The following is a 19,428-nucleotide window of genomic DNA, read 5'->3' as shown; positions in this document are numbered from 1 at the left end:
GAGCAGCGCGATCACCTCAGAAATCCAAAAGGACCTTGAAAGAGATCGGAGAGAAGTCAGCTGAGGTAGTACGGGCTTCTTATGGGGGTACCACCGGGTTGGCACTGAAGGGAGCTGTTCCGGACGATACCCACTGTGCCGAGTCAGACCAAGGACACACTGGAGGGATTATAGCTCCCAGCTGGCTTAGGAACATCTGGGGATCCCTTAGAACAAGCGAGAGTCTGTGGCTTTGGAAAGAGATGTGTGGTCTGACCTGCTCAACTTGCTCACTAGGAGAAGTGGGATGAGGATGATAATGGGTGATAAAATATCCCTGAACTTGTCCTTGGGTGTCGTATTTAATATCATTGCAATAATTTCATCATCAATAAATTATTAAAAATCGATACTAATCTTTTGAACTTGATATCAGAAAATGCAAATACTTAACAATATATCAAATCCATGGCCAAAAACCAAATGAACAATGAAAAAGGGGATCAGAGAACACCCTGCAAGTGGATTCACTAATTAAAATTATAAGACACATCTGACAATGTCTTTTGATGCAAAGAGTGCCTGGAGAATGGTAAGTAAAGTCTCATCTTAAAAACTGTATACAAATGCATACATAATGGAGACAGAACTTCGTGCAATGCAGTTGTTTTCCCCCAAAGAAATAGATCAGGGAGTAATGACCATAGTGGAATGAACTGATTAAAAAACATGTATTCACGCCGCTTATGATGTGTTTAATTACGATTGTCATAACCGAATCAGAAAATTCTAGGCGTTTAAGACGGACAGGCTCATTCGAGACGCTACGTCACATGGGTCCTTGTCGCATCAGGAAAAAAACTGAATAACAAATCACCAAGGAGGTTCAATTACAGCTGTTTTAAAACTTTAACTTAAACATCTGTCAGCTATATAACCAACCAAGACTCGGACGGAGTGAGAATTTTATCCCGAAAAGAGCAAGCTTGAAGGTAATACGGTATTCCGAAGTGATGGTTTGCAGTGTTCATCTGGGCCGTGTTGCTAATGCGGCTAGCTAGCAGTGTGAGTTGCACTAGACAGTCGGCTAACTCTTAAGTTACTGAAGTAGAACTGACAAGCGCTAGGATGATATCATACGCCCTAAAATTAATTTCAGTGACTTGAATCGACACATTAACAGTAATATCTACTAATCAGGCCGTTCACAATATTTTTGGTTACTTCGTTTTATTTTGTTCTATTAACCTGCATACGCACTTTGCAAATTTAACTACAGTTAATATCAGCTAAGAATTACTAACGGGAAAAAAAATAACTTGTCGCTCGTTAATAGTTGTGGGTACTGGTTTGACTTGGGTGTTCTCGAATTGACAAAGCCGTCTGCAGTAATAAATCATAACAAGTCCTGTATTGTATGAACATTGCCTACATGAGACCCGTCACAGAAATTATCTGACTGTTTCTAGCTAATAAAAGCCCTTTGTGTCACTGTAGGTTGAGATTTGGGTATGTGGTTAAAGGAACATAATAAGAGATGGTGCTTTTCTTTAAAATCCCTTAAGCCGTTCTTTTAAGATCTTACTTTTATTAGAAGATTTTGTCGTCCATAAATAAAATCACACTCAACGTCATGATTGTTAAATTATTTTAAAAGTAACAGATAGCCAATAATTCTTGTAATATCCTTATGTATGCATAATTGATTATTTTGAGGGCAGAGTAAATTAACCCCTCCCTCCACAAAATATAGGATACAGCATTCCGTTGTTATTCTCGTACTATAATGGAGCTCTGCACATTTGTAGTTATTGTTGATCTGTAGTTTCACACTTTTTGTGCAGACCTCTGAAGTTGCAGGCAATGCACCTGGCAATTTGGAAGTAGAATATATACGTAGGCCTACTATATAGATTTTGATTCTGTTTAAAGTTATAAGGGCAGTTAAGGACAGCATTGGGCTTAGTGGTGAGCGCTCCTACACCTCATTGTTTTGAATCCTACATCCACTCTGTGTTTGCGGGGAGTTTGCATGTTTACCCTCCATCATGTAGTTTCCTCCTACAGGCCAAAGACAGACAGTTTGACTAACTGGCTTCTCATAGTATGTGATGTAATATACCCGTAGTATGTAATGTGTCTATGTACCCTGCAGTGGATTGGCGTCAGGGTGTATTCTAGCCTTATACCCTGTGCTGCCTGGTATAGACTCTAATCCCCTCTGCAACCCTGGCCGTGGTCAGTGGTTGGAAGATGGGTAGGTATAAATTACATGAACACAATCTTTACCAATAACACTTGAGTTAAATGTATGAATACATAGGCACAATTTTAGGTAGATTGCCATTCAGTTAAATGTGGGGTTTTCTGTGAGCTTTAGGAGGATGCAAAATATTAATTGTATTATCTCCATAGATTGACATTTGCTGCATATGCCCCATTTTAGCCACAGTGGAATTTACTTTAATATGTTTAATGTGGGTACTTTTCTGTCCGGTAAATTCATTTAATACTAATGATTATGATTCAACATCTGTAATAATGTCTGGGGAGGTCCACACATTTCAGTTCTCATATTTAAACAATATTTTAGCCCTCAAGGACGAAATTAAAGTGGACATAATTACCACTGTATCCGTTTTGTTGTTGAATTCCCATTTATAAACATCAGTGACATAGCATGTGGTTCAGCCCTGTGCTTTACTGATGGGGATAAATTTATCTCAAGGCTGCCACAAGGTTAACTTTTGAAAGAACCTATTGTGCTTCATCATGTGTGGGTTCTGGTGGCCAATTAACAGGGCATGGGCACAATGGTTACCAACGTTTGTTCCTTCCAAATGTTCGGTCAGACTGAAACATTGATATGACTCTTAAATTATATGCTTCACAACCTATTGTAGTCTGTTGAGGTATCTTATGTCAAGATCACATGATACCTAAATCGGGATTTTCATAGTGTTTTCCGGTCATGAGATATGTTACTCAGTATTTCAGCCATATTTTGTAATTGAGATCACAAAGTCTGGAATATTTGTTCAGTTCCCCTTTGGTGCTTTTTAATAATACGCATAACTGCAACTTTATCAGAGTGATACACAGTACGTGTAACAAGTCTGGACACACCTGCAAAAAATCATTTGTTTTTCAATAATAAAGCTACCCTAAGCTCACCTTGAGGTTATGCAGTAAGTACTCTCTTGTGAACAAGGAAAGGTATGCAGTGCTGTGGCAGATGAGCTGCGCCCCACAATACACCCCCGACCCAAAGCCCATAGAGGTAGATTTGATTGCAGAGTAAGCTAAAGGTGGCCATCTCATACCCAGAAGTTATGGAAACTCCGTCAGGACTGTTGTAGAAGCATTCCAGGAGTCAACATCTGGAAGCTGGTTGAAAGAATGCCAAGAGTCTGCTGACATCAGAGCAAGAGGGGGCTTTTTAAAGAGTCTGAAATTTGAGAAAATTTTGAGATCTTGAACACTCCTCTTGGACGTTGTAATATGATATGTAATTGCCTCGAGGCCTTCAATTATACAGTGAATAACTAAAATAGAGACAAAAAAATTAGAAGCAGGCGTGTCCAGACTTTTGACTGGTACTGTAAATGATTATTGTACGACTAAATTCTCCATCTTTTTATTAATGTCCAGAGTTTCTATCATATTGCACTTTAACAGCATTGTGCAAAATGTCTTGATTGTGCACTTAAAGAAAATGTTTTTTGGCTACAAAGGTAGTAAATGTGTATATTGAGAAAGACAATTTAACATTAGAATATATGTAAATTAACAGTGATACTAAAAATAACCAAGAATTTTGTTAAATTTCACCACCAGCTCAACTAATTAAGTAATTAACTCAATGAAGTATAGATTAGCCAAACAAGGCGTAGCACTGGGGTGATTTTAGAAGCTTTGAAATGGCTAAGCTAAAATTTTGACAAACTATCATAGTTTTACACTTGATCATTTAAAGATCATTTTCTTTGACTGCCTGTGACTTTTGTGCATTAACTGTACATTTTTATGTAACCTGTAAAGCTGGATTAATGGGCAGTTTAACTCTGCTAGTAATGGGAACTAAGGGTGACGATACCAGGCTATGAGCTGCAATAAAATTGTATTTAAACTTAAAGACTTCTTTGAAGTCATAAGGGGTGTCTTCTATAGAATGATTTGATACATGAATCCATGGCATTACACAGAGATCTATGTTTGTTTCACCTTCTCTGTTTAGGTGGATAGGCATGGGTGAGCCTGGTGATATCGAGGTAACTGTGAAGACTCTGGACTCGCAGAGCCGAAGTTACTCGGTCAGAAGAGAAGTAGGTGTTTCTATGACTTTTCTCATTTTACAGAATAAAGTTCAGATCGATTAGCATGACATGGGCATAGCTGATCGATGGCACAGACCCACAGCATATTTTACAGAAGTGAACATTTCCTTTTCCTGTATTTTACCACATGGAGTACAAGAGCAGTGAGCCTATAAAACAAAAAATATTTACCCGAAATAAACTATAGCTAAACGGTACTTATCTACCAACAGAATGTGTCAAATAAGTTGGTGATGTTGCTGTGAGTTATGTCAACAGACACAAATCCGTGTCAACAAATACCACTTGATTACAGGTGACAGGTGTAATATTTGGCTGGATGCCAGTTTTTTTGGTTCTATATAGATGTTTACTTATGGCTACAATTCGCTAAACAGATTAGTAGTAATATAAGTATTATAATATGAATGAGAGGTGTATTGTGACACCCAAGAGTTAGTGATCTGTATAAATACGGCTTATCCTTATGTTTATTAAATGTCACTTTAAACTGCAAAAAGTACCACCACAGCACTAGCATCTTTTACCTTGTTTAACCACAATATCTCCACTTTTTTTTAGATGTTGTTGCTGAGCTGTCCCTTTCTACACTGCTCTTCAGTGCTTATCGCTTCCATGACAGTCAAAACAGTAGTATGTGGCTCAGCTAAATGAATTTAATAAACGCAATGAAACGCCAAATTTATACTACTTTTGGGTATTACAATACGCCTCTCGTTTTAATCACACTACCGATCTGCTTATCAAATTATGGGCATAAGTAAACACCTGTATAGTACGCAAGTAAATACCCGTGGAGTACTTGCATATCGTGATTATATCTCAAAGTGATATTGTGCGGCGCTAGTTTCACAAGAAGAAATCCCATCAAATAATGGCTAACAGCATCTGTTAAGTCAGCCCTAGTTCCAACAGGAGAGCTGGGTTTTGTTCATTCTAGGGACTTGATTACAATAGCATTGTACCGTTTTACATCTAGAGTAATTCATGCTTTGCAGGTGTGATGAAAAACACTAAAGAAGGGGTCTATATAAATCACTGTCATCAGGTGCAGGAGAGGCACGAAAACATGACATCATTTTTAAATGCTGTAGGAGTTTCCACTGTTCATAATTAATGCAAATACAATCATCCATAATATTTATAATTATACTCTTGTGGGACGAATTGTGTACTGTTTTGTTTATGAGCTCAAGCTTATCTCTCATTCCTGACTACAGAAGCATGGGTGCTTTGTCCGGGGCTTTGTTACTGAAACTCCCATGATGCATTGTCCTGATTGATTCCCTCCTGTCAGCTGACGGTGAAGCAGTTTAAGGAACACATCTCTGAGTCTGTTGGGATTCCTGTGGACAAGCAGAGGCTCATCTATCAGGGCAGGGTATTGCAGGATGAGAAGACACTGACCGACTACAGTGAGTATCACGGCTCCTCTCCCGGTTATTATTGTATCGCCTCTGGTTAAACAAGAAAGTTTCTGTAGGTGGTTGACAAACTGCAGTTTTTTAATGTGTAATTAAACTTTTTTTTTTTTAATGTTCCACTGGTTATACTTTTTCATATCCCCATGTTATTCTAGGCAGAATGCAGGCGCTGTATATTTTTATTAATCACTTCTGACATTGTCACGTGGGCGTGCGTTCCAGCCGTATGGGCTACAGTGTCTCTTGCTGACTGTAACATTACAGAGGGATGCTTTGCTCTGCATTTAGCATTTTCCTCCCCTTCTGATGTGTGAATCGCCGCGATAGGAAAAACTGACTCAATATTAGCACAAAAACACCCTCAACATGGATCACCGGGGCGAGAGAAACACCTATTGTTGTTTGCTTTTCCTTTTTTTAAACTCATCACGGTGTCAACATTTAAATACACCTACTGTACTTCTATGTAGCTATGGAGGAAAACGCCTTGCCTTAAAGCGTGTTGTCAGTCTCAGACATAAATGGCCTTTCCTATTATTGTTGCACATAGCCAAAACTTAGGGAAAAAACAATGTCACATTTAAATTTGAAAATTACACACTTCTAACTTTCTACTTTGTGTTCCATAGAATAGTGCTGTGCTTTGTCGCTGTTTTGATTGTTATGCTAGTTTTACTTGGATTTCGGCTATTTGAGGGGGGGGGGCCCTTTCGCCCAGAGAGTGGGCACCGTCCCGGCAACAAGTCATTCCTGCCATGATTGTTTCCTCACGGCCATACAGGAGCTGACAGCCACAAATGGGGTTTTATTCTCCTACTGCTACACTGACTCTACGGCAAGGTGACCAGGCAGCATGCAGACTCAAGCTTTCCTCATCTTCATCTGTCCGCCCTCCTCTTCATTTTCCTCTCAGATGTGGAAGGCAAAGTCATCCACTTGGTGGAGAGGGCCCCCCCCCAGACGACGCAGCCGGGGACGGGAGCTGGGGGCACAGAGGGGTCGGTCCCACCCCCCCATTCCTCCTCCGCCACTTCCCAGGGCGCCCCGCACATTCCGCCGCACGACCGTAATGCCAACAGCTATGTCATGCTGGGGACTTTCAACTTGCCTGTGAACGTTGTGGACCCGCAGCAGATCCAGGTGGAGTCTGTCTTACCTCGCGTTCCTGGCTTTCATCAGTTTTCCTCTCTCCATGCTTATTGTTACGTGTCTTAGCAGAAGGGTGAAAGAATGGGCTTAATTGGGTTCTTGGGGCTGATTGTGCCAACGTACCGTGATGTGTTCTGTTCCAACAGTCAGTAAATATGACCAATGATGGCAGTCTCTCTCTCCCTCATCTGTGTCTCTCTCGTAGATGTCAGTCCAGCAGGTGCTGTCAGGCCTGGGAGAGAGCGGGAGAAATGCTCGCGTGGTCACCAACACAGCTGTAAGCATGCGGGGGTCTGGGCAGGCTGGCTCCCGTGGAGCCACAGTAGCTGGTGACGGCCTCCTCTCCGTCTGTCTCAGGGCAACGGCTCCGTGGACGTGCACGTCAACGTGGACCAGGCGATGCAGAGCGAGCCCAGGCTGCGGCTGCTGCTGGCGGAGAACCTGCTGAGGGACGTGGACTCCGTCATCCTCAGGCTGGAGGTACCGCTGAAGAACATAGCATCTGGCGATAGGTGTAACATCAGTGGTTCCAGTCTGAAGTAAACCCCCCTCCCTCTGCTTTTGTGTATGAAGGCTGGGATCGTGTTACAGACAGTCAGCAGCTGTTCTGTGCTGTGTCTTTCCTCTCTGACACGTGATGCAGGACCAGGCCGGCGGAACATCATCTCCACAAGACTCCGCCGCTCCTGCCTCCTCGTCCTCCTCCGCCACCGTGCCCCAGGCGCAGCCTGCTGAAGCCTCCCCCACTCCACCTCCACCCTCTTCTTCCTCGACATCCACTCAGACTGATGGACCCCCGTCCTCGGGACCCAAGTAAAACTTTTACTTATTAATTCTGAAGCTTGTTTTGCGCGTTATGGACACTGAGCTCGTTCTGAAAACACGTGTGGTTTCCCCTGTTCTCCATATAGCCACCCCAGTCCCTTGGAGCTGCTGGACATACTGGTGGAGCTGAGGAGGGTGGAGGACAGGCTGCAGCCCTTCGTTCAGAGAGCGCACTCCATCCTGGGGGCCGCCACCTCCACCGACTACAACAACAATGTAAGCAGGAAAGGTTTTATGTCTCTGATTCGTTTTAATTACATACTTGGCACGTGGCTGTCTGATGCAAACTTCATATGTCCACTTTAGGATGATTATGACGCCTAATTGACCAATGAAAAGATGTTACATAGATGACTTCATAAAACTAATATTTATGGTTGTACTAGTTACAATCAGTGCATCTCTAATAGAAATGGTATCGGCTAATACAGCAAGAATCGGCCGACGGTTAAAAATGAGCCAATATTTACCATCAATAATCCCCTTTAAAATGGTGACCTATACTGCTTTGCACACCCCTATACTAAACGGTTAAGTAAATGCTACTTTAGCGAAAATGAAGTTAGAAATGCATTTTGCAGGTATTGTGCTACTAAAATTTCACAAGGAGAATCTACTAATGAACATTTCAGCAGAACAAATATGGTTGTTCACCTTGAGATGAAACAGTGAAGAGTTTTTGAAAAACACATCTATTCCTTTAAAGAAGACTGCTGTACTGGCGAATAACCCTTCATGATCAACCCTTCTGTGTTACAAATGTTATAAATATTACAACTGTTTACATCTTATATAAATATTATATAAAAACATATGAAAAATATATAAGAAGGACTGTTGTTGTATGCCAAATAAATACTACTTCATATTTTTGGAATGTGATTTATTTATCTTTTAATTTATTTGGGTGAAGTGTGCCGTTAAACTTATTTAAACAAAACAATCAGTACCGGTACTGGTGTAAGTTTTCCAAATAATCCGCTATCAAGATAAGCCAGAAATTTCCTTATTGCCGCATTTATTAATTTGTATTTCTGATGGTGGTTTGTACGCGTTACTTCATATTACTAATTTTAATGTTAACGTTGACAGATAGTTAGCTAACTAACATGAATATAAAGCGAGATTAGTTTGTATCTTGTTAACACTGACATATTTGCCCCACGATAATGATCCATTAGTACATTAAGCCGTTCACTGACGACTGTAACAATAGGTTTCCATTTGTGGTGCTAATGGAGTCTCATTGCGTGGTTTTAGGTTTATTTTGTAGTTTCTGAGAAAATGTGTTTTTTTTTCTCCACCTTCCTGAAATAATGGATTTCAGGAAATAAGTGTTTTTCTTGGACAGCGACGGTTTCCTGTTGCCGGAGGTGTTCATTAGTCTCAGGGTGATCCTTTCTCAGGTACAGGAGAGAGAAGACGACCAGCGGGTTTTGAACCTGGTGGGGGAGGCTCTCCGTCCCCTAGGCAACGCGCTCGTCGCCCTCAGCGACCTACGCTGCAACCTTCTGGCCCCCCCCCCTCGCCACCTGCACGTGATCCGGCCCATATCCCACTACACCTCCCCTGTGATGCTGCCTGGTGGGATGCACCACATCCCCATTCCGGTGGGTGGTCACTCAGTTTAATAGCATTATAGAAATGAACCTATAACCCGAGAGTTCTGGTTAAATGCATTCATCTCAGCAGAGGGATTTTCATTGTAAGTTTCGGTGTGCCGTTTAAATCTGCCGGCAGATGAACATGGGAGCGACAGTGACTATGACCACCAATGGCAGGCAGGCCCCTGAAGCCCAGACCCCGCCCACTCCGGCCACAGGCCAATCAGAGCAAGCGGAAAATGGACAGGTCCCGCCACCGCAGCCCGCTTCTGCCAATCAGCCAGCACAAGGACAGACAGGGCCGAGGGTTATTCGAATCAGTCATCAGACAAGGGAGCCGGTGGTGGTGATGCAGATGAACCTGGATGGTGCGTCTCCTCTCTGACCTGTGTGTCTTGTCATTGTTGTTATGCTTTTGACACTTTACTCAGCCTGTTTTTTTTTTGTACATAGACTCTGCTGCACCTCAGGCTTCAGGACAACAGACAGGAGCTGGAACTGGACAGACAGGTGGGTCAGGATCCGGTTTTGCATCCCTGCCCCTGCGGTGCATTCACAGGTCACTGTGAATTCTGTTCCAGAAGGTTGTTTGTTCGCATCTCTGCCTGTTTAAAGATCCATGTTGCCTACTATGGCGGCTGTATGACCTGCCAGTAATGCCATTTGTGAGTCCGCCTCGTTTACCTTCTCTCCAGGGACCGCGGCCCCTCCTCTCATCCCCGGCCTCCCGCCCGAGTTCATGCAGGCCATCGTGAACCAGGTCACGCAGCAGGCCGTGGCAATGGCGGCTGCTGCCTCCGGGGGGCAGCAGGCGACCCAGGGCTCCAGTGTGAGTGCGGGAGAGACTGCCCCCAATGCACCCCAAGCCAGGGTAGTAATAACCCACCCCTTCTCCCCCATGAACACGCAGTCCAACTTCGGGAGCAGAGGAGCCACTATCAATATAAGGGCAACGGTTCCCCCCACTGGGGGCCAGCAGCCTGTGCAGGTGTAGTGCTCTTTACTGTCGAAGCATGCCTTTGGTCAGCTGTCATTTCGCTGTCTTCAGTACCACTGGCGTCGTTGGTCTCGTCTGGTTTGTGAGATAAATCCAGATTAAAATAAATTCTATTAATCTATTTGACATATTTAATTTGATTTCAGTAATAGTTTTTTTTGGTCGTGGTCTTTTTTATTTGTGGGTTTTGCTTGAATGATGAGTCATATGATTGTCCCCTGGTCACCGGAAGGGGAGTGCAGCTCCTTCCTGACTAAAACGCTGCCATGAACACACACACTACCGGTTTTATGTCAGGCTTTAAGTTGCTGATGCTTTAGGAAGTGGACTTTTGAGGCTGTTCGAGGCTAACGGTGCTTCTAGTCAGCTTCGCTGAACGTATCTTGCTGATGTGGTCAATACAGTCTTATTAAATGCTGTTGTATTGATTAGTGACCCCGTAGGGACAGCTTATGACAATGCGATCTCCCGCAGTGCTTTAATCCCTCTTATCAGTGGCTGAAAATGGTGCTGTACTGATATAAGTAGCCATGTAATACTGTGATAATAGTAACACTTCATTTTGGGAATTTCATGCAGAGAGCCTGTACACATATGACACTCGAAACGGATTAGTCACTTAGTGATCTCATATGTTTCGTAATGGCACTATGACAGACGCAGCCCTATTTCATCACTGTCCCTAAAAATGTTTGCAGCGACTGACTCGCCTTTAACACACATTAAAGCTGTTTGACCAAGATAAGCTGGCTTTCTGATATAGTAAGACACTATAGCTATTTAATATTAAAGATCACAGCCTCTCGTGTGCACTTGCGCCATCTTCTGGTTAGTGCTGCATAACGCAGCTTAGTCTTCCTCCTCGACTGTGCTGCAGTGTCACCTTCTTCATCTCTCTCCAGATGATCAACGGCCTGGTGGGCCAGCTGCTGATGCCTGTTCACATCGGTAGGTACATCTCTGTAGTGTTATTTATGCTTTTCTCTCTTGTCTGTTGCTGGATTCACTGCAGTAAACCTGGCGCATGGCTTAAATATTTCACATATTTCATGTTATGTTTAGGCATCTAAAGGATATGGTGCGCTTTCACTTTGTTTTTAATAAGTTGCTATCAAACCCTGAAATATTCTTTATAAGTGATTTTTTTTTTTGTGAGTATATTCAGGATGTCAAACTGATATTGTGTCGTGTTTGTTTCTTTCCAGCGAATCACACCTCCACCGCCTCTTCAACCCATTCCTTTTCTTTTTCCACGTCCTCCTCCTCTGCCCCCACTACCTCTGCCCCCCCTCAAACGAATTCCTCTGAAACTTTGCACCAAGCGTCGGCCAACGCAGCCGCCCCCGGCCCGGGCCCGGACGGGTCGGCCCCTCCCCAGGCAGCGACCCCCGAGGGTAACCTGGCCCAGCTGCTGGGGTCTGTGCTGGGGGGGGCGGCAGCCGCCGGCTCCGTAGGCTCTGGGATGCCACCGTCATTCACTGTCACCATGCCTGGGATCCCCTCCTTCATACAGGGAGTGACAGACTTCATTCAGGTCAGCGTGGAGCCTGTTTCCTGCATTACACTGAAGATGGCCCAAGTCCACGGGTGTCAAGCTCCAGTCCTGGGGGGCCGGAGCCCTGCTCACTTTTGGGTTTCCCCTCATTTAACACACCTGAATTACCACATAGCTCCGGAGCTGAATCATTTGTGGTGGGACAGGGAAAGAACTAAGCTGCAGGGGGCTCCGGCCCCCCAGGACTGGAGTTTGACACCCCTGCCTTAGTCTAACAAGTACTTTGCTGAAAGGTTGATTCTAAAATCAAAAAGGATAGTTTTAGGTGGAAATTTGCAGCCAAATTAGCCAATGGTAATCAGACAAACAAGTTTAGACACTAAAACTCTTGGTATGAGAACGAAAGGCCTGAAACAGGAAATAAAATGATGAAATATGGCCTGGGGCAATCCGAGCATTATGGATGTGACACTTAGACTCAGCTTGGCAACCATGAACAAATTTAGTATCAATGAGTCAATTTTTCCATATAGTACAGCATTAGTCAAAAGTTTGGAGACACCTCCACATAGAAGGTTATTTTTTATATTTTTTACATTTTAGAATTATTCTAAAGACATCAAAATTATAAAGTAGCGTTTGTGGATTATGCACTGACAAAAAAAATATTTAAAAAAACGTTGGGGAGGTAGGGCCGCTAAGTGGGTTGGGACTCAGAAGGTTGCTGGTTCAAATCCCTGGGTCGGCAGAGAGGTCCACTGAGCAAGGCCCTTAGCTCCAGGGGATGCTTACAGCTGTCCTGAAGAAGGTCCCACATATATGCTCAGCATGCATTGGTGGCTTTTCCCTCACTTTCTGGTCAGACTCCTCCAAAACCGTCTCTACTGTGGTTAGGTCAGGTGGCCAGGTCACGTGATGAGACACTTGGTTTAGTGCGTCCAAACTTTTGACTGGCGCTGAATAGCATTTTATCACACCTTTGATTTCTCTCTTCTTTTTCCAGGCCAGCCAGCCAGTCTTCCCCCAGCCCCACAGTGGTCAACAAGCCCCTTCTGCCAGCACCGCCCCAGCGCCCCCCCCGGGCACCACCCCTGCTCCCCCCTCTGATCCTACCCCCAGCTCTGTCCCTGGCGCCACCCTGGGAGCCCCAGGAGAGACGTTGAACCCAGAGCTCTTCACCGGCATTGTTCAGGGAGTGCTGTCCACCATGATGGGCTCTCTGGGGGCTTCCCAGAACAATACCGAAACCATCGCCCAGTTTATCCAGAGAGTGTCCCAGACAGAAAGCTTATTCGCGCCCAGCACGGGGGATGCCACAGGTATTCTTTAGGAAAGCGCTGCATACAATTTCTCCCTTGTTTCCGTCGTTTGACGTAACCTGTTTATCAGATCGAGTGTCCATCTACCTCACTCGATGTGTATGCCACATAGTACTGAGTCACTGTTTCTTTAAAAAGACTGAAACCACTATCAATAGGGGGGAAAAACATGCTATTTCCTTTCTTTCTATCTCGAATTGCATCCCCTGTCTGTTGTCATTGGGCGTGTGGCTTTGTCTCTCCACGCCTCTGTAGGCTTTTTTGTAGACCTGCTGTCCCTGGTCTGGCAGAACTTCACCATGATGGACATGGTGCTGCTGTTGCATGGTCAGCACCAGCCCCTCAGCCGCATTCAGCCCCAGCTTTCCCAGTTCTTTACAGAGCACTACCTGCGTGGGAGGGAGCCCACCGACGCCAACATCTCTGTGAGCACCACTCTGGACACCCGGGACATGAGCAGAGCCTCACCGTAGTGTTACTGTGATCTTACACACACCCAGCAATTTTCATAACACAACTTGGTCTACTCTTAAATTTCACCTGTACTCTGCACGCAGCACTATAAACGGACTGTTTCCCATTAGTGCACAGCACCAGTCAAAAGTCTGGATATACTTGCTTTTAATGCATTTGTCTCTATTTTGCCTTATAGTAAAGGACCTTGAGGCAATGAAGTAATCTATCATATACTCCAACGACCAAGAGATGTGTTCAATATCTCAAAATTTTCTAAAATTTTAGATTCTTCAAAATAACCCCCTTTGCTTTGATGACAACATTACAGACTCTTGGCAATTTTTTCAACCAGCTGTCAGATGTAGCCACCTGGAATGCTTCTCCAACAGTCCTGAAGGGTTTTCCATAACTTCTGGGCACAAGTTGGCTACCTTGCTCTTACTCGTCGATGCAACTCATCCCACGGCAGCTCTATATGGTTTAGGTCGGGGGGGGGGCAGCTCATCTGTCACAGCCCTCCATCTCATTCCTTGGTCACAAGATAATACTTACTGCATAATCTCAAGCTGTGCTAATGGTTACCAAGGCAAATGATTTACAGTTGGTGTGTCCAGACTTTTCACTGGTACTGTATATGAAGTTAGACACAAATTGATTTTCGTATTTCACGCATGCAGGCAGCAGCCGAAGAGCTTATCAATGGGCTTGATGAGCACATCACAGAGACCTTTGTGAGTGCCGCGGTCGTCTCTCTCTGCAGCACACGCTAAATTCTGTTTCACCAGTCAGACTTTAACCACCCCCCATTTCCTCGTCAGTCCTCGGCGACTGTGCTAGAAGGTGTGGACATCACCCAAACCAACCTGTCCTTCCTCACGCGGCAGTTCACACAGATCGCCACGCACGTGTTGTGCTGCAATGGTGAGTGTGGAATTTTATGTATGACCCCTGTGGTGCTTTTATTTATTACCACTGTATTACGATTGCCAGCATCATCTCACTTGTGCTCTTAGCTTTTAATCTCTGTAGTGAAGTAATTTTAAAAAGGACCCAAACTTAGGTGTTTCAGGTAAAAGTCTAGCGTTAATGATTAATGGGGAACTTTTAGCGTGCTCGTCAACCTTCTATTTTAAGGGGCCTCGCCCTTCGTCTATATAACCACGGGAATCGAAACCTGCATCATATTGCTGGTTTTCTGTATCTTGGGATTTCCTGGTGCATGCCTAAGTTCCTGAGTCAGTACTTGGAGTCATTTTCGATTATGCAAAAAGGGATATGGCGGCATGAATGCGGCCTTCATAACCCGTCCAGCTCACCGCTCCGTCCGCCGTCGACCTTCTCGTCCCTGCAGACGATTCCTTTGGGAGCCGCTTGCTGTTGATGTGCAACCAGGTTCTGTTCGAGTGTCTGGCCCTCAACCTCTACTGCCTGCGGGGGGAGCAGATCGCGCTCACTGACGTCATCAACCATCGCATAGTTAGTGGAAAAGACATCGGCCACTCTGCCGTCTACCTATGTCCTCTTTCTTGACTTTGGTCCTTCTGGTTGTTGGATAAATGCTGCTATACCTGGTTTTATAATGGTGCTTTTACTGGGTACATTTAGGGAGTCGGTCATATAGAGGTGGTTATGATCAGATGTTCAGTGTTGGGGTCATGAAACTGTCCATAGTATGTGGATTAGGTCTTGCTCCGAGAACATTTACCCTCTCTGTGGTGTTGATGACATCATGCTCCAGCCCGTAAGACTCTCCCCTCTCTCTGCTCTTCATGCAGCGAAGCATGTCCACAGAGGTGAACCCCAGTTTGGTCAACTGGCTGACCAGCATGATGTCCATGAGGCTGCAGGTCATCCTGGAGCACATTCCAGTCACAGAAGAGCAGATCCTGCATTATGTCATCCGCACGCAGGTTTTTGTTTCACCTCGGACAAGCATTCACACGCAAGGCTGGGTATTTCCCAGCGTGTACGCCTGCGGACAGGTAATACCTGTTAGACTCACCGTTCGAGCGAGTCACGCCGATTTGTTCTGCTCCGCAGGATATGTCAGAGGACGGGGAGGAATCCGAGATGCAGCAAGCATCCAGGCCTGTGGACGTGAGTGCATACCTTCCACTGCGTCCGCTTTAGGTGTAAATTCCCGTCTGTAGCTTAAGCGACTTCCGTCTGACTAGATGGAGGAGGGTCGCTCCCCCACCCCCGCCACCACTGCGGAGGAGGCCATGACGTCACCGCGGGACTGCAGGACTGAGGCGGCCGTCCGGCCCGGGGGCGCCATCGGGATGGAAGGCGCTTTGCCGGGAGTGGCTGGCGGAGAGGTCAGCGAGATGACGGAAGAGGGAGAGGCCTGGGCTACGGCGGTTCCTCCTGTAAGGACCGGCGCTTTCCTGTCGTCCTACGACTCCTCCCTGTCCGCTGACCATCTGGCAGCGTCTCTGCTCTGCAAGTTCATTCCTCCTTCCAGCTTCTCCTCCCTTTCATTGAGACGCCCCTTTTCGATATGATGTCATCCCGGCACACCTGGTATACTGCCATTTCTCCTCCCGGCTCTTTTAGGAGTGGGTACCCATTATCCGACAGGACATAGTGTCCCAGAGGAAGATAAAAGCCCAGCCCCCCCTCTCAGATGCCTACTTACACGGGATGCCAGCCAAACGTAGGAAGGTAACAAGCGGAATAATAGAATTCTGTCTATCCCAATCAATGTCCCCCCCCCCCAGTGATTTTCGTACGTGTCGTATAATTGCTCGTCAAAGACGTTAGTGTTCCCAAGGTGTTGTACTGGGTCGTTTCAAAGCTGGCGCTCCCTTTTTCTGAGACGGCACAGGGCGATGGGCTCCACGTCTCTCTCGCTGAAGCCGTCAGTCAGGCAGCAAAGTCAGTGGGAGCCAAGCCAGTCACTTCCCCAGAGAGCCTTCAGGGGGAGCTAGAAAGCTCTGACCTTCAAGACGAATATATGGAACAGGTAATGTCCGACGACTAACTATTGAAAGCTTATCAATATCCAGGTTTCCCAATGTTATGCTGTGGGAATTTCCTAATAGACTTTTGCTTCTCTCTCAGGTGCAACATGACATGAATAAACGAGTAAGTGAGGACCCAAACTACAGCGCTCAGCGATTCCCCAACACACAAAGGGCTTTTTCACTGGACTCTTAATGTCATTGGTTGGCACACGTGTCTGAGCGATGACATTTTGCTGTTGAGCAAACGTACCTTGCAAGTTTTTCCTCCTGCTTTGATTGGATTTGAAGTATCAGAAACTAAACCCAGGTTGTACGGAGAATGCTGTCAGTTATCCATGCAGCATTTTTGGTTTACAAGGCCTGCATTTTGACATAATGATCCCACTTAAACTGATAAGCTTTAGCTTTGCCTGAACCTGTGGATATATTGAAAAGTCCATCTTTGGTCCATTCTTTTATTAACTGAATACAGGAACCTTGAAAAGTTACTTTCATCCCTTCCCAAGACATCATCCTTGGTCTGCAAATGATGATTCTTTCTAGACATTTCTGTATGCTTTCAGCTTCTTTGCAAACGCTCTATTTTGTGATTTATTTTATGTTTGAATGAACATTCGAAGAGCGACAAGGCAATAAAAGGTTGTGGCAATGGTAATAGCGTTACATGTGGAGACGACGGCAGTAATGATGTCATATTCTTACTGTCACCTTGATTGTCTGGTTGTAAGCCTTTTATGTGTCCTAATTAGGAGATCTGGGTTGGTGAAATGACAAGTTATGTTAAATATTTATTTTTTTGTTGAGGTTAGAGTGATTATGCAGTTATATGGTGTTAAACGATTTTGATTTAGAAACATTTCCATCCCAAATCACCCTTTGTGTTTTTGTCCAGTGGTTGTTTAAAATTAAAACGTTTGCCAATGAATGCACTGACATTTGATTATTAATTCAGTCCCATTTAAGATTATATATGCACCCTTACTTAGAGTAATATATCCATATCCGTATAGTTGTATCCCACCAACACGTCCAAAGAAGTTACCTAGAGTTTATAAGTGAAAGGCACCCTAAAAGAGTTGTGTTCTTAGGTAAATAAATATATTTATCATTTATTCTGCCCTTGCTGCTTATCCATGGATATAACTGCAACCTACATGAATCATATGCAGTATAAATCCATTCTTAATAATATATAATATAATTTGTAAATGGAGACAGAATTCCGGGATTGGAGTATGTATTGAATATATCGGCGTTACTGGCTAACCTGAATACACCTTGGTGTTTGTCATATTGCAGTACAACATGAAGAATCTAATATGCTAGAGTGAAAGCTTATTGACAAAGTAAGCAAGTTTTGAACGAGCTCTTATTGCAAAATGTCTCCTGTCCGTATGTTGTAAGCAAACAACTGTCAAGACATTTCCATGATGCATGTGGGTGGATTAGAGGAGTTACGCAGTGAAGGTGGCAGGTGAAGCAGCTTACAGGAGACTAGGATTAAACTACATGCAAGTATTCAGAGAATATACAACCCATAATATATGTGGTTCTTATAGAATTATTCATGAAGTATTACTGAAATAAAGCCTTAATGAATACATTTCAAACAGTTCACCATTATGGGTATGGATAAGGTAGTATAGTCTGTACTAGGTTAACAATGAAATCTTACAAGTTTTGCCTACTGAAATGTTTTAATGGTTTTTAAACATGCCAGTATATGTGTAAAGTTTATTCATGATTAAAAATGCACAATAAACATAGACATGAATACGATGATAGAGTAATATTTTCAAAATTGATGTAGATTCTGTTATGTAATGAGAATACTGCCCGTGACTATACTGCCCCACAAAGGCAAAACAGAGTAACTATGCTCAGGCTGAGAAAAAGGGCTTCAGTTTTGTTTTGTTTTTTACAGTAGGAGTAGTATTTAGGTAAACGCACAACAACACTCATGTCAAACTGGTTTCTTGAACATGACAATGAGTTCCCTGTACTCAAATGGCCTCCAGTCACCAAATCTCAATCCAGTAGAGCAGCTGTGCGATGTGGTGGAATGGGAGATTCGCAGATTCGTATCATGAAGGTGCAGCTGACAAATCTGAAGCAACTGTGTGATGCTATTACATCAGTATGGACCAGAGTCTCTGAGGAATGCTCCAAATAACTTGTTTGATCGATGCCATGAAGAAATAAGGCAGTTCTGAAGGCAACAAAGGGTCCAACCTGGGGCTAGCAAGGTGTACCTAATAAAGTGGCCAGTGAATGTATTTTTTTGCACATAAGTCATTCAGTGTAGAAATATAGAACAAATACTAGACTATTATTCACCCTTCATGTTGTCCATATTGTTTCTATTTAGAACAGGGCCATGGTGAGCTTTGGGATTTCCCAAGAAACATGGAACACAAGGCAGGGGACACCCTGGATGGGATGTTAGTCCACGCTCACAAGTTTTGGACAATTTAGATTCACCAGTTCACTTAAGTTCATATGTTCACCTATGTGAAACCTACATAAACACAAGAACATGCAAATTTAATATACACCCAGTATAAGATATGAGCTCTTACCCAGACAGATGAGAAGCCATGATGTCATCCACTGCATCACTGTGCCTTCCCAACTAGAGTATTATACAACAATAATTAAAAAAATCAAATTCACCGTCACTTAAATAATGAAAATGTACTTTATTGTGTAGTATCATTAACTTTTTAAATTACATCTCTATTTATAACATCTGTGGATCTACAAATTACCAAAAGAGCTTGATCTAAGAGGTCCCACTCAAATCAAGACAACAAAACCATACCTCTGTGCTTGAACTCATTTTGAATTAATTCAGAGATGTTTAATCAGGATTACGCT

The 19,428-nt window shown here is 43.9% G+C and overlaps 1 protein-coding gene across 3 annotated transcripts; it reads left to right on the top strand.

Moving 5' to 3' along the window:
• The first annotated feature begins 795 nt into the window (after window positions 1-795).
• bag6 (BCL2 associated athanogene 6) lies at window positions 796-17,476 on the top strand. Of its 3 annotated transcripts, none has more exons than XM_023802602.2 (25): window positions 796-971; window positions 4,217-4,304; window positions 5,614-5,731; window positions 6,654-6,880; window positions 7,095-7,166; window positions 7,247-7,369; window positions 7,533-7,702; window positions 7,801-7,930; window positions 9,121-9,324; window positions 9,455-9,686; window positions 9,772-9,828; window positions 10,014-10,147; window positions 11,218-11,263; window positions 11,521-11,849; window positions 12,814-13,129; window positions 13,385-13,554; window positions 14,263-14,316; window positions 14,404-14,506; window positions 14,937-15,061; window positions 15,361-15,495; window positions 15,626-15,682; window positions 15,760-15,954; window positions 16,142-16,249; window positions 16,404-16,550; window positions 16,649-17,476. In XM_023802602.2, exons 2-25 carry the CDS (start codon window positions 4,227-4,229, stop codon window positions 16,742-16,744), a joined length of 3,426 nt encoding a protein of 1,141 aa, XP_023658370.2. In that variant the 5' UTR covers window positions 796-971; window positions 4,217-4,226; the 3' UTR covers window positions 16,745-17,476. The 3 variants fall into 3 exon arrangements, with proteins under 3 accessions (XP_023658370.2, XP_023658369.2, XP_023658367.2); XM_023802601.2 differs by having other exon boundaries at window positions 10,014-10,189; XM_023802599.2 differs by having other exon boundaries at window positions 10,014-10,306.
• The last annotated feature ends 1,952 nt before the right edge of the window (window positions 17,477-19,428 follow it).

This window comes from Paramormyrops kingsleyae, chromosome 9 (genome assembly GCF_048594095.1).
Source record: "Paramormyrops kingsleyae isolate MSU_618 chromosome 9, PKINGS_0.4, whole genome shotgun sequence".
Classification (NCBI taxonomy): Eukaryota; Metazoa; Chordata; class Actinopteri; order Osteoglossiformes; family Mormyridae; genus Paramormyrops; species Paramormyrops kingsleyae.
The sequence above is the reverse complement of the archived record's forward strand: the minus strand, read 5'-3'. Positions and strand labels throughout refer to the sequence as shown.

Coding starts and splice junctions, on each gene's coding strand:
- bag6 (XM_023802599.2), top strand. CDS start 4,227: ATGGGTGAGCCTGGTGATATCGAGGTAACTGTGAAGACTCTGGACTCG. Junction 15,062..15,360: donor ACGTCATCAACCATCGCATA/GTTAGTGGAAAA, acceptor CTCTTCATGCAG/CGAAGCATGTCCACAGAGGT. Junction 15,683..15,759: donor AAGCATCCAGGCCTGTGGAC/GTGAGTGCATAC, acceptor CCGTCTGACTAG/ATGGAGGAGGGTCGCTCCCC.